At 34.7% G+C, this 14235-nt stretch overlaps 2 protein-coding genes across 2 annotated transcripts; one reads left to right on the top strand and one right to left on the bottom strand.

Moving 5' to 3' along the window:
• Positions 1-79: 79 nt before the first annotated feature.
• Positions 80-1400, bottom strand: mRpS11 (mitochondrial ribosomal protein S11). The gene is made up of 5 exons (XM_033484213.2): positions 913-1400; positions 683-813; positions 524-624; positions 365-430; positions 80-236 (listed from the first exon to the last, which is right to left on the bottom strand). Exons 1-5 carry the CDS (start codon positions 1143-1145, stop codon positions 129-131), a joined length of 639 nt encoding a protein of 212 aa, XP_033340104.2. The 5' UTR covers positions 1146-1400; the 3' UTR covers positions 80-128.
• Positions 1401-2379: 979 nt separating this feature from the next.
• Positions 2380-12883, top strand: LOC117228400 (uncharacterized). Its single transcript, XM_076525944.1, has 12 exons — positions 2380-2880; positions 4070-4322; positions 5108-5208; positions 5418-5759; positions 6877-7152; positions 8117-8157; positions 8983-9223; positions 9711-9963; positions 10138-10244; positions 10819-11154; positions 11290-11559; positions 12690-12883. Exons 1-12 carry the CDS (start codon positions 2683-2685, stop codon positions 12756-12758), a joined length of 2487 nt encoding a protein of 828 aa, XP_076382059.1. The 5' UTR covers positions 2380-2682; the 3' UTR covers positions 12759-12883.
• Positions 12884-14235: the final 1352 nt, after the last annotated feature.

The raw sequence follows: 14235 nt of genomic DNA, 5'->3' as shown, positions 1-14235 counted from the left end.
TAAATATATTGTATGTAATAAATGAAAAGTACCATGAATGTGCAAACTTTTGTAAAATAAATTGTATTAATTGTATATATCTTTCTATCAAGTTGATTTATTTGATATTTTGTGATACATCCTATTCATTATAGTCTTCTTGGTTTCCTCGCTCTTGGAGGATTCCATGATACTCTAGTAGTATCTGTGACAGAAACAATATTTATTCCTGCTAACTCTAAGCCTTTCATGGCTGCCTATATAAATAAAAATAAATATATTTATAAATTTATTAAGTATAATTTTAAATATAAAAGATATAACATTATTATTAATAACTATATTATATATACAAGAGAAGTAACCATTAATCTTTAATATTTACCATCCTGCCTGGTCCAATACCTTGTAACGTTAACCGAACGGTCTTCATACCATTGTTAATAGCGCGCTTAAAGAACAATGTGATAAATTATTTAAATACAGGCTACTGAAATACTAGTCGAAATTATATGATTTATACAAAGGTAAGAATTTATCTTACCACTCCAAAAGTATTGGCTGCCTGTTGCCCTGCGATGTTAGTACCTTTTTTAGCATTTTTAAAGCCTTCGATGCCAGCAGAATGTGTTGCTTTCACCAAACCTATTTCAATTGTAAACATGATGTTACTATAACAATATTGTTTATAAATAATATTTACCTTGACTATCCGTAAGTGTCAATATTGTGTTATTCGCTGTTGCCTTTACGTTAATGATTGGTAAATCTTTGAACATTACCCCATCAAATAGTTTGTTCGGTGTAGTATGATCAGGAAACCTCAAATCACCACTGAAAATGTAAGTAAGGAAATTACAATGTCATATTGTTTGTATACAATCTTACGAAAATTCATCATACTTATAAATTACTCATATTCGTCATACTTACGAAAATTCTATGATAGAGGCAGTAACCCCTCCCTCGAAAGTAATTTGTTTATTTACATTTTTTATGTTAACTTTTACATTATCTACTCGAACTTTTTTTAAATCAACTAAGGTTAAATGAATACATCTTCTACATGCAAAGTTCAGGCACGATATTTTCGATATACTATCAATAGAAAAAATCTTCGTGTTCATAAGAGAACAAACTGCTGATCTTAAGACGGGTGGAATCATTGCTGTATATATATATACACAATTTTGAACAGAAGCAGCAAATAATCCCACATATAACCTTACATAGTTAGCAGAAGATACTGGAAGTCACTAAAATACGTGTCGCACCCTACACTACACTTCAATTCTAACTCACATGGTCACAAAAGATCTGTATTATCGACACAGGTGAAATAGAGCCATGGATAAAATATAAATACAAACGAAATATAAAATCAACAATGACCATAGACACAGCCAACAGCAGACACAGACTTAGGATCCGTACAACATTGCATGCAATGCTTTTTTGTCTCAGGATCTGAATTACCGACTCTGTAGAAAATGCTGTACGTATTTTATTTATTTTTTTTGTTACATCTTGTACGACCGGATCCATTTTATGGAGATGGTCAATCATGTAAAGACACGTGTAAATATAATTTGTTATCTTAATTTGAGTTTAAATAAATTAGTTTCTCTTATGAATTTATACAGGATGTCAGATTTTAATCTATACATAAAAATAACTTGTTAATTACAAACTGCGTAAGGTATTTCCGGGAAATAAGGAATTCCTGAGGTCAATTGAAGTATGCGGAAATGGCGGGTTCCTCGGGTCATTTGAAGCAACTTCTTCCTTTACAAAAATGTTCTCCGAGGCACCGTTAACGAGTTATTAACGAAAAACAGTGACCAATAAGAACCGAGTACGGCTGACGCGAGGCGGCCCAGCCAACCAGCGCGCGAAGCCCAGTTCCGCTCATTGGCTCGATCGCCACCCGCCAGCCGAGCTCGCCTCTCATTGGTCACTGTTTCTCGTTGATAACTCGTTAACGGTGCCTCGAAGAAAATTTTTGTAAAGGAAAAAGTTGCTTCAAATGGCCCGAGGAATCCGTCACTTTCGGATTTCGAGACATTTTTGGGACACCCCCCCTGTATATACAGTATCAGATTCTGTACAGTACACATCAGACTCTGCCGTTCAGAGAAATAAAAGGTTAAACAACGAAAACACTTCCCTGCACGTGAAAACTCCGCGAACAAACTGCTTTTCACTCGATTGAAAAGAACACGCCGCAGCACTTCGACTCGATCGACTCGTCTTGACCAATGATTCATTCTCATCGTTAAAAGTCTCTCCCGCTCACCAGTCGCTATCATCCTACGATGTGCTAGATTACAATGAATTATCTTAGTAATCAGCTGACGACTGCAAGTACAGCGAACTCTCCTTAGAATCAAAGGAGGCTCCTCGACGGTCTCGCGCGGTGAACGTTCATCCTTCCTGAATGATGCACAATGCATCGATCGGGCATTACACCGATTTTGCACTTTCTGCAGCGGCATTACCGCATGGGAAGATTATAAGACGTCAACAAGTAGCCTGGAGGTTTACACAAAGACACACGCGATCGCTAACTATAGGATGAAGAAGCAGAGATCAAAGCATCGAATTACGCTAAGCCACTTGACCTTCGCGCTTCCTTGTTGCACCGCCGTGTAATTCTCGCGTCAAGTTCAAAGTGCATTTGAACCTGAGCATTCGAAATCCATCATGCGCGCGGAGGAGACGAACGACTTCTCTCTGTTCGTGACTTCCTTTTATTTAAAGCTGACCGGAATTTGGTCGGCGGCTAGTCCTGAAGAGGAGCGTCAAAGGTGGAACGCGTTCATCTTCACGATGACGTTCATGTTTCTCGGTGCCTACACCGAGCTGAGAGAGCTCTACTATGCCTGGGGCAATTCCTTCGAAGTGAGTGCTATACTGTTATCGAGTTTATTTTTTCAAAACGAAATCATATTCGAACTCTGTAATAGTATCGTAATGGAAGAAATTTTAAAACCGTAAAATATATTACAAGTAGACTGCTGATTTTATGCATTTATGACAAAAGTGAGTACATAGATGGAGTACGACGAAAATTAATAGTAAATATTAGTAGTAGTATTAAAATATTAGTAGTAAATATTAATAGTAATTAATTAACAGCATTCATATTACTCGGATCTTTTAAGTCTGACTAATATCCCGTTCTCTTCTTATGAATATTTATGTGCATTTAAGGAATTGTAAACACACCATAAATATACTTATTTTTTTTACTTGTTCTGATCATTGTAACTGTGAAGGATACCATACGGCAAGAGGGTAACAAAGTTGTTGTCAATTGTTTCCGACTTATTAAAAACGACAAGATTGGAATAAAATTTTTATTTAGCTCCCGTTTACTGCAATCGAGGTGGGGAAATTTTATTTTGCATAAAGATCCACAGTCTGGTGAGAAGTGTACCATCTGAATCAGAATATATATAACCAAATTACAGCAATGTCTAAGTAATTAATATATATTAATATATATATATTCTATTAACCAAATTACAGCAATGTCTAAGTAATTAATATATATTAATTACTTAGACATTGCTGTAATTTGGTTATATATATTCTGATTCAGATGGTACACTTCTCACCAGACTGTGGATCTTTATGCAAAATAAAATTTCCCCACCTCGATTGCAATAAACAGGAGCTAAATAAAAATTTTATTCCAATCTTGTCGTTTTTAATAAGTCGGAAACAATTGACAACAACTTTGTTACCCTCTTGCCGTATGGTATCCTTCACAGTTACAATGATCAGAACAGTAATTAATATATATTAATTACTTAGACATTGCTGTAATTTGGTTAATAGAATATATATATATACATATATTAATTACTTAGACATTGCTCTGTAATTTGGTTAATAGAATATATATATTAATTACTTAGACATTGCTGTAATTTAGTTAAATCACAGCATTATTAATTGATTACATTTGTGCTAAGGAAAAAGTTACTACAAATGACCCGAGAAATCCCTTATTTCCCGATGTGAGCGACCTTTGGAACACCCTATATATCTAAGGTGTAAGAATTTCGTGATTTTGCGATTCTAGGACACCATTTTCGCGCTGTGCAATATCGTGACGGTGTGCCTAGTCTTGTGTAAAATAACTACGCTATACGTGAAGAAATCAAAGTTTTACGAGTTGCTTGCGTATTCGGAGAGCAATTTCTGGCACACGAATTACGATTCCCGTGAGAAAATGTATTTAGACGAGTGCAGAGGAATGTGCGTATTGTTCATCTGTTTCTTTAATTTCTTTGCTCAAGGAACGGCTTTCAGCTATACGATCGAGCCCCTCGTTGGTAAGGCGACCGACTGAAAGTTTTAATATTTTCTGTGCGCAATATCCCAATGGCTTTCACTTATTATATTTATATAATATATATTAAATAATATATAAATAATATATAATAATATATATTTATATAATTATTGTTGATGATGAAAATAGTGACAATTAGGATTTTGTTACAGGAGAACTTCAATAGTTGTAAGATACCTGATACCTAATATGAAATGTCGTTGGTTGCATTTAATTACGATCAAATAAAGACTCAAGAGTCCATTTAATTACGATCAAATAAACGAAGACGAATAGTCGAAGTAAATATATGCATTCCGTTGCATCATTTTTATTTTTACTCGTAACCGATTTATTCAGTTCAATTTATAAAGTATTAAAAATTTATTGAAAGTATTACAAATTTTATAATAAAATTCATAAATCTCTCTCTGATCATAGTCGGCATTTTCAAATCGAATTGATGTAATACTTTTTTATGCAATCTGCATGAACATTTCTTACACTGCATGCCCGAATATCTCGATTCTGAAGTCGAATTTTGCCCAACTATCGAAGTTTTGCTATTTTTAACGCGACAACAGGCAATATTTAGATTGTTCTATGTTTTTGTTCTATAGCATGATGTTAAATTTTGCAAATAATATCAAGAGTTTTACGGATTTCTAGCATATTTTGGAAACAATGCGACGGCTCGATCTTTTATGTTTTTGTTCTATAGCACTTTGCAGTCTATACGTGATGTTAAATTTTCCAAATAATATCAAGAGTTTTACGGATTTCTAGCATATTTTGGAAACAATGCAACGGCACGATCGCTTCCATTCAATTTACATTCCGACGTTGTTATGAAGCCGTACATTTATGAGATAACATTTTTATCGCAGGTACAACAAACAAATTAGTATTGGAAAAATTACGTACGTTCAGTCATTATAATTTATTACGCGATTCGTAGACAATATTTGATCGAGAAATTCCGCGACAATTAGCACGATGCATCATAAAAATTAACGTATATACCACTGAATACTAGTTAATGAAAATTATGTATCGCGGAAGAAATTGAATTTCCTATGCTTTCTCGTGTTGACAGATTTTCGTTTTGGTTGCGTACGGTATTGGCTACCTTTGCGTGGACAATTTCATGTGCATCGCAAATTTTCACGCGGCTACACAGTTCCGTATATTACAGTACAGGATCACGAGCATACGCGGAGGGCATAAGATGGAGAAACATAGCGAGACAACAATATCGAGACTAGTACCAGGCTATTACGCAGACGATTGTTATGTGATCTTTAAAGACTGCATTAAACAGCATCAGTCGCTTATCGCTTATTGCGAGAAAGTGGAAGAAGTGTTCACGTTAATCGTGCTTGGACAAGTATTGCTTTTCAGCATACTGATATGTCTCGACGGATACCTGATGTTACTGGTTAGTATACCTAAAGCAATGTAATTAAACTGTGGGGCTAATGAAAAATTGAAATTTTCGACGTTGTCGCAACAAGAATATCGATCTGTATTAACCAGTGAGCGATTCTTGTAGTTTATCATACAAAAGACGAAAACAGAAATTGCTCTATCACCTCAGTTTTCGAAAAACATGAATTTTTGTAAGATAACTCCATTTTAGATCAAAAGTGGACTGGTCTTAACATTTTTATTTCTAATTTTTTATACATGAACAATTTTTTAATATATTATTATTAATATATAAGATTATATTATATTATTTTTATATACTATATATATTATATTATTTTTATATACTATATATATTATATATTATATTATATATTATATTTTATATATTATTATATTATATTATATTATTTTTAATATATAAGACCCAATACGACATGCTTTAGACCATATTTATTTGTTCTTATCTTTTATTGATTTACCAAGTAAATTATCTTATTTATGAAAAAAAGCATTAAAAAACGATTCTTAACTACATATGAAATATTAAAGGCAAAGAAGGTATGTACAGTGACTCGCATTAATATTCGGGCACGATATTATTAAAAGAATTATTGCTCTATGGTTACTATAGATCAGAAAGAAAGCACAAATTTGTTTAACAATGTTACTAGACTGCGGATCTTCGTGCAAAATATAAATTGACTGCGTCAATTGCTACAAATAGAAACTAAATATCAAGGTCACTTTTTCTTTTATCATTTTTAGTAACTCGGAAATAATACATTGACATTTCTTTCTACTATTTCCAATTGCAACTAATCAATTTCACCTTAAACGCATAAAATCCGCTCCAAAAGTCTACTCTTCTATTTAATAAATTATAGATCTCTGTACAAAATAAAAATAATCTTCATCGATTACAATAAACACGAGTCGAATAGAAAATTCTTTCTTTAACAATCGCAATGAATTGAATGAATTCATAATACATGTAACGTTTAAAATATCAGGTACCCATTTTTCTAATAAATGCATCAAATCCGCAGTACACTGATTACACTGTTTTCTAACCGTATCTTCGAACAACTTTTTCAGTGTTTGAAATAGTCGCAATTCTCCCGTAGGAGGAAGCGTCGTTCTACCGACGCATGGTTTTCACGTTTCACCTAATCGGTTGCATCTCGCAGCTGTTGATGTTCACCTACAGCTGCGATTGCGTGTTGAGAGAGAGCATGGAAATCGCTGAATCTGTTTATGATACACAGTGGACTATTTTACCGTTGAATACCGGTGGGAAAATGTTGCGGACCGATTTGCAATTGGTCATGCTCAGATCAAGGATGCCTTGTTGCTTGACCGCCGGTGGATTTTTTATGGTGTCCCTGGAAACGTATACTAAGGTACTGAAGTGTTATCAGTGTTGTCAGAAAGGAGCGGAGGATGGGTACTCTTTTTGCCCCGTGTCCCGCAAATCGCCGACAAACTGAAGTTGGAGTAATATACAAAGTGTTCTAAAAGTCACTCGTAATCGAGAAACGAGGAAAAGACGTCATTTGAAGTAACTTTTTCCTTCACGCAAATGTAATCCGTGGCTTTGTTCACGAGTTATTAACGGAAAACAGTGACCAATGAGAGGCGAGCGCGCGAACTGCAAGGCGGCCGAGCGAGCGAGCGGCGTGCGGATTGCGGCCGCGTTCGAAGCAATGAACAAGTCACGGAGCGTGAACTTTCCGAATTTTTCTTTCCACGCGACAGTGATATTTTTCAGAAAAATGCTATTCCTCCTTATTGTAGAATGTCCGAAGAATATTTAGTAATTTTTCGGAGCCGAAGTAGTAAGTAGTTTAACCGTGACATCATCCATGCATCCTCAACTAAATGGGTGAGTTTATTATTAGTGAAATTCTTCATAATTCTTAAACGAACATATTCCTTCATGTTCTTTATTTTGCATGCCCTTGCATGCGAAATAGTCTCGTGTAGAAAGGCCCGAAAATTGTGATTCGACCACATAACGCTCGCGTGCAGCTGTTTGTATCTTGTGCCAGTTCCCATTGAACGAAGTATACAATCAGTTTCTTACCACTTCAATGTTCTGCTTTCTGACAATTTCTGGTAATAAGTGAGGTGCGAGGTAGTGGTATAAGAAGTTTGGTGACGATTCCGGGGGTAATGCGACGGATAGGCCATCCCTCTTCCGCTACTTCCTGGCAACGTTCTGTGTAACACAAATGACGAAATTTTGTTCGAACGACATTTATGTTGGACGGATCGAATTCGATAAAAAATGTATGTCTGCAATGACACAAGCAAATCGAATCTTTTACGAAAGAAAAAATTATTTGTTCACTGCATCTGTTATAGGTGCTGAGTACAGCCGCGTCGTACTTCACACTCCTAAGACAGTATTAATGCTAATGATCTAGTAAAATATATGAATATATTTTCTGATGACAATTTGAATGATGCAAATTAAAATCCTATGTAACTCGATATGGTTTTCAATGAAAATGTTACGTTGATACTATTGTTATTAATTTTCCTATCAATACAAAACATTTCGAACAATGTTCAATAAGTTTGCAGTTTAAAAAAAAAGCTATTACAGATTTTGATAGTTGTTCCAAGTAAAAAAAATGTTTATTTCATTGAACAAATCGGCAATTACTTAGTTGCCAACCCAATATTTTACGTACAAAAATGCTGCTCGTCGATCACATGTATAATCCTCGATAAAAATGTTTCACCACACTATGGCACTTTAAGACACCAGTTACGTTATGAAACAGTGATTTTGTAGACTGTTTAACACTGAGATTATAAATAGGGATATATTCTATTTGATTTTTATAGCCACGGATTTCATAATGGATCGCTAAAACATCACTGCGTACCGTCGCGATATGCTACACATATCTCGCAACATTCCATCCATTTTGCAAGATAGTCTCCTCGGCCGCGTTTTTCGTTCTCCATTTTGCATTCGTCTTTCTATTTACGGGGGAGCCGAGATCACAGAGCTTGTCGACTATTCCACGCGATTGAGAAACGGCGATTACGACGCGTATGCGTGGACGTATGGTAATACGCTTTCTTATGTTCCTGGCGAATGACTATGTGCACGTAGCAATAAGAATGAATAATGAGTACATATTTGATGAGCATAGAAGATCGGTAATGCAAAGCGGTAAGAAGATGGCAATTGAAGCAAGCACACCGGAATATTGAAGGCTGTGGGTGGCATGTAATATCAATGTCGGCTGTTCGAAACTAAAAATGATCGAGGTTCAAACCGATGATTTTGCAATCTCTGTGGCGTCGTTTTTCATGAAGGTCGCCGGTTTTTGGATGTACGTCGACCAAGCCGAAAAACGTCGCAGAAACATCACTTTGTTTTACACCGTCGCGCTGATACTATTCTCTGTCTACGTGCAAGTAACCGATTTCTATTACACCGAAGATGATTTTATCGTAAGTGTTTCGAAAGCTCATCTTCGCCGATCTGTACAATTCAACAAATGTCCCAGAAATTACCGAAAAATATTAACACCAGGTTCACACGGAGCACTAAGAGCAGCTGATTCGTGTTGTTTCGTAAAAATAACAAGCACATACAATTTCATCAGATTCTCCGCGATTTTTCTTATAATATATGTCCAATGAAAACACAATTTACTGGGATAATTTTCCCGTAAATCTATTTTCAAAGTTCCAATCAATAAATCTGTAAATCAAGAACTTCGTGACTTTTCAAAGTGACGCGTTCTGTAAAAACCTAGCGTTAAGGGGTTGTTTTTACAAAAGTCAAAAATATGAATGAAAAGCGAATATTTTTGGTGTAGACGTTCAAATTGTAACGCATTTTGAAACTGATTCAACGAAGTGAACACACAAAACGGGTGTTCCAAAAGTGCAAGTCGAACTGTGCGCGATGTTATATTTTCTTGAATACCAACAGGGTTATCTGTTTCTGCTCGTCAACATTCTAACGGTGATCGGAGTTCTGTTCAAAATATTCGTGCTGCTTCCGCATAGGGAGAATTTCTTTAGATTAGTGGTCCATCTGCAGCGGCACTTTTTAAACGCGGAATACGACGAATACGAGAAAACGATAATGCACCGATGCAAAAGGCTCTGCGCGATCTTCGTCGGACTGATCACTTTATTCGTGCATTTGACAGGGATTTGCTACGCGGTGAGCCCAGTGATAGGTGAGTCGACTGAATGAGACGAGAACGAACGAATAAATATGAACATTTCAATCGCGAGTAGGTCAGTCACGTGATGGATGAAAATTCCTTTCATGGACGTGTGTGTTTGGTTGATCCGTAACGTTATTCTTAAGATCAAAGTTACTTTTATCATTGTTACATTGTCCGTTCTAGCAAATATTGGGAAGAACGAATCGGATAGGGTGCTTCCGTTCAACATGTGGGTAAATATAGTGCCGATAACTATGACGCCATATTACGAGATAGCTTTTACTGTTGAGGTATTAATCACACAATATTTTTCTTTTCTAATCTCAACTCAATCAAAATTATTGCAATCACTTAGGATTAACAATAAGTTAAATAATATATTAATATATATTATATATTATATATATTATTATATTATTATATATTATATATATTATTTTATTATTATATATTATATATATTATTTTATTATTATTATTATATATATATATATTATATATTAATATATATTTAATATAATTTATATTAAATAATATAAATATATATAAAAAGTGTAGTGTTTCGATTTCCTGAGTGTTATTGCTATATTGCAGATATTATACATCTCTGACAAAACTAGATAAGTAAAATTTCAAGCAGCGAAAAGATTAAAAAAAAAAGAATTAAGAACATCGTTATACTAATTTCAACTTATCGAAACTTTTCAAAATAAAGATCCAATTTCATTTAACTTTCCTCCCTTAAATTTAACATAGACAATTCTTTTTATTTTACATATAACATTCGCAGATCAGTCATTACCCTGTACGTACAACAAATTCGAAACAGAAGAAAGCTAATTAAATTGTATAATTATTGAAACAGGTTTTAGCCCTCTATCAAATCTGTGTAACATATTTCTGTTTCGACAATTGCCTATGTATCATGAACCTCCACGTGGCCTCCCAGTTTCGCATACTACAGTATAGATTAGCACACTTGAGGTGTATTTACGAAAAACGAAATTCTGTCGGTGGCTTGAAAATCTGTGCGATAATGCCGACAAAGGATGTCTACGGTACGTTAAAAAGATATGTCCACCAGCACCAAGTGCTTATCGCGTTTTGCAAAAAGCTCGAGGAGATATTCAATCTGGTGGTGTTGGGAGACATACTCGCATTTAGTATTGTGATCTGCCTGAACGGGTGCCAAGCGCTTATGGTTAGTATACAGACAGTGTAATATCTTTTATCCAATTTTATTTTAATTACGTTAAACGGGATATCAATTTGTTATTATCACAAATTAAAGGCAGCGATCATCGAATTTTACTTATCTCTACGATATGTCGTTCAGATAGATTCTGCAAGACGCTTCATTTTCATATTTTTCCTGCTCACCTCATTTGTCCATCTCTTGATGTTCACCTACAGCTGCGACGTCGTAATGCACGAGAGTCTGAAAGTTGCTGCAGGAATTTACGATTCCCCGTGGTGTTACTTGACGTTCAATGATCACGGAAGAATGCTACGGAAAGACGTCGTACTCATCATCATGAGGTGCAAATTTCCTTGCTGCATAACAGCCCGGAGGTTCTTCCCTGTAACCTTAGAAACATACACAAAGGTAATTTCAATGAGACTATTTGACAAATTTTAGCTTTAGGTTGCACTTGGTTGCACCTGTCGTACCGTTTTACCTTTTGCGGGCGTTCAGACGCATCCTGCCTCGCGCTGTTTTACCGGTTATTGTTCCGATCACCGTTTTAGAACTCGAAGAAAAGGGGCAACGTCGTGATATGTACTTACTATGTACATGTCACATATAGCTAAATCTAGAATCTACAGGGTGTCCCAAAATTATGGTACTTTTGGGAAATGAGGGGTTCCCGAGGTCATTTGAAGTAACTTCTTCCTTAGCGAAAATGCAATCCGCGGCTTTGTTTGCGAGTTATTAAGGAAAAACGGGAACCAATGAGAGACGAGATCAGCTGGCGCGAGGCGTCCGAGAGAATGCGTGCGCTCATTGGTTGGACAGCCTCGCGCCAGCCGAATTCGGCTCTCGTTGGTAAGTGTTTTTGTTCAATAATAACTTTTTTGTAAAGAAAGCAGCGGATTGCATTTTCATTGAGGAAAAAGTTACTTGAAATTATCTCAGGAACTCCTCACTTCTGGATTGTGAGACATTTTTGGGACACCCTATACATATATACCGAGTAATAAGGGCAGTTACTGAACAGCTGCGGTTTAAATATTACCGTTCAAGCGTAAAACATCGTCGAAGTTGAAAATTTGAATATTTTATAGAAAATAAATATTTTCAATAATCACTCACGAGTAAATAAATCTACAAGCTTACAAATTCAAATTTGCAATTTCAATTTCACTTTGCAATAACAGTTTACAAGTTTACTTGCTTAAAGTTTACTTAAGTTGACTTAAGTTTAATAATTCTTCTTTATAAATTCAAAATGACAAATTCAAACGAATGTTGAAAATCAAAAAGATTGTGCCAGCTACGTAGAAATATATCATTTTTACTAAGTGTAGACTCTAGGCAAAGATTTATTGCGAAATATCTCGAGTAGATAATCAAAATAGAACGCGATCATGTTATTGCATTTGAGAATAGATGCAACGTAACATGTTTGCGGTGCGACAGATATTTCAGAACTCGGGGCATGGTTTCCTCTGATCCCATATGTTTAAAACGCTCAATGTGTGCACGAAAATTACACGCATTTCACTTTTTTACAGGTATGGAGTACAGCAGCTTCCTACTTCACGCTGTTGAGACAAACGTTGGACGACATGGCACATGTTTAATTCCACATTGTCGATAACAACAAATATACATATATATATAACACTAGAACTATCAGACGAAGTAAAATAATTTCTAATTTCTTCCTTCACAATTGTTGAAATTGTATAAATATTTTTTTGAGAAATTTTTTAATAATCCTCTTCATTTAAGCACGTATTATAACAAACATCGTACAAGACCCGACTAAATCCAACCTTGTCCGATTATTATGCTACAATAGGTAGGTATATAATTTTGTATGAATTTTGCAGGTGTTCCACAAAAGTGCAAACACTTAAAAATTATTCTGCAAATTATTATACAAATTTTCCGTGCGCATATGTATTTAATCAAATCTCTCAGATAATTTGCAATTTGGTTCTGCTGAATTTATTTGATATCCATTAAAATGTCCTAACAGCAGGTTATGTTGTTGCGTTATGTCGCTGTTTTATACAATGAAGTGTAACGAACGCTATGAATTATTTTTCAGCTAATTTTATTATTCATTGTTCAATTCATCGTTCGAAGAAATATTAGGTCTACCGGAAAGTTCTGACCGTTTGAGAAATGAAAGGAAATCATAGATTTTTCATAAATTTAGTAATATTTATTGTACAATATAATTTCCGTCGTTACTTATGACCTCTTGCCAGCGTGATGGCAATTTGTGAGCAACATTTATCAAAAATATATGTCTCAAATGAACATGTGCATATCTATCGAAATTTGCAATGACATTATCAGACAGAACTTTCCGGTAGACCTAATATATCATTTTCCAAGCAAATGGCTCTAATTAAAACATTTCTTTTTGCAAATGCGTCAGAAGAAAGATATCGCAACCTTGTGCATTCTCGTGTACCTCGCGAGAAACATTTGGAACAAATAAATTGATCTACTCACTAATAATAAAAATTGATAATAATGTTATAATAATAATATTAATATAATATATTATATATTAATTTATTATAATATATATATATATATATATATATATATATATATATTATTATTAGTATGTTATATTTATTATTATTATATATATATATATTATAATATATTATATAATAATATTAATAATAATAATAAAATAATAATTGATCTACTCACGCGTCGATAACAGATTCCGATTACAATTCATTTTCCCGATCTCCGAAAGCACAAGTTAGCTGCCCGACGAAGTTGAACAATGTAACGACGATGTTGAACAATGTCGCGACGAAGTCCACCTTCTCTTTTGAATATATGTAGTCGGTCGCATTACAAAAGATATTTCATTTTGATCGAATACTTAATTTCGCATTTTGCATTCGCTTTTCTCTCGGCCATGCATCATATAGTCGCAATCGGCATGCACAATGGGTTTGATAATACCAGTTCAAGTACGATGCATAACTTATAATAATACGTTTTTCACGTTCCTCCTCGGTGAACGACTGCGTGGAAGCGGTAATAAAAATGAATGCAAAGTATATAGTCGGTGAATTTATA

This window comes from Megalopta genalis, chromosome 13, assembly GCF_051020955.1.
Source record: "Megalopta genalis isolate 19385.01 chromosome 13, iyMegGena1_principal, whole genome shotgun sequence".
NCBI classification, from domain to species: Eukaryota; Metazoa; Arthropoda; class Insecta; order Hymenoptera; family Halictidae; genus Megalopta; species Megalopta genalis.
The sequence above is the reverse complement of the archived record's forward strand: the minus strand, read 5'-3'. Positions and strand labels throughout refer to the sequence as shown.

Bases quoted from the DNA above. Each gene is read 5' to 3' on its own strand.
- LOC117228400 (XM_076525944.1), top strand. From the start codon at position 2,683: ATGCGCGCGGAGGAGACGAACGACTTCTCTCTGTTCGTGACTTCCTTT. The intron at 7,153-8,116 runs GTACTGAAGTGT...CATCTGTTATAG, and splicing joins CCCTGGAAACGTATACTAAG to GTGCTGAGTACAGCCGCGTC. The intron at 10,245-10,818 runs GTATTAATCACA...TTATTGAAACAG, and splicing joins AGATAGCTTTTACTGTTGAG to GTTTTAGCCCTCTATCAAAT.
- mRpS11 (XM_033484213.2), bottom strand. From the start codon at position 1,145: ATGATTCCACCCGTCTTAAGATCAGCAGTTTGTTCTCTTATGAACACG. The intron at 814-912 runs GTAAGTATGACG...TTACATTTTCAG, and splicing joins GCCTCTATCATAGAATTTTC to TGGTGATTTGAGGTTTCCTG. The intron at 625-682 runs GTAAATATTATT...CAATTGAAATAG, and splicing joins GACACTTACGGATAGTCAAG to GTTTGGTGAAAGCAACACAT.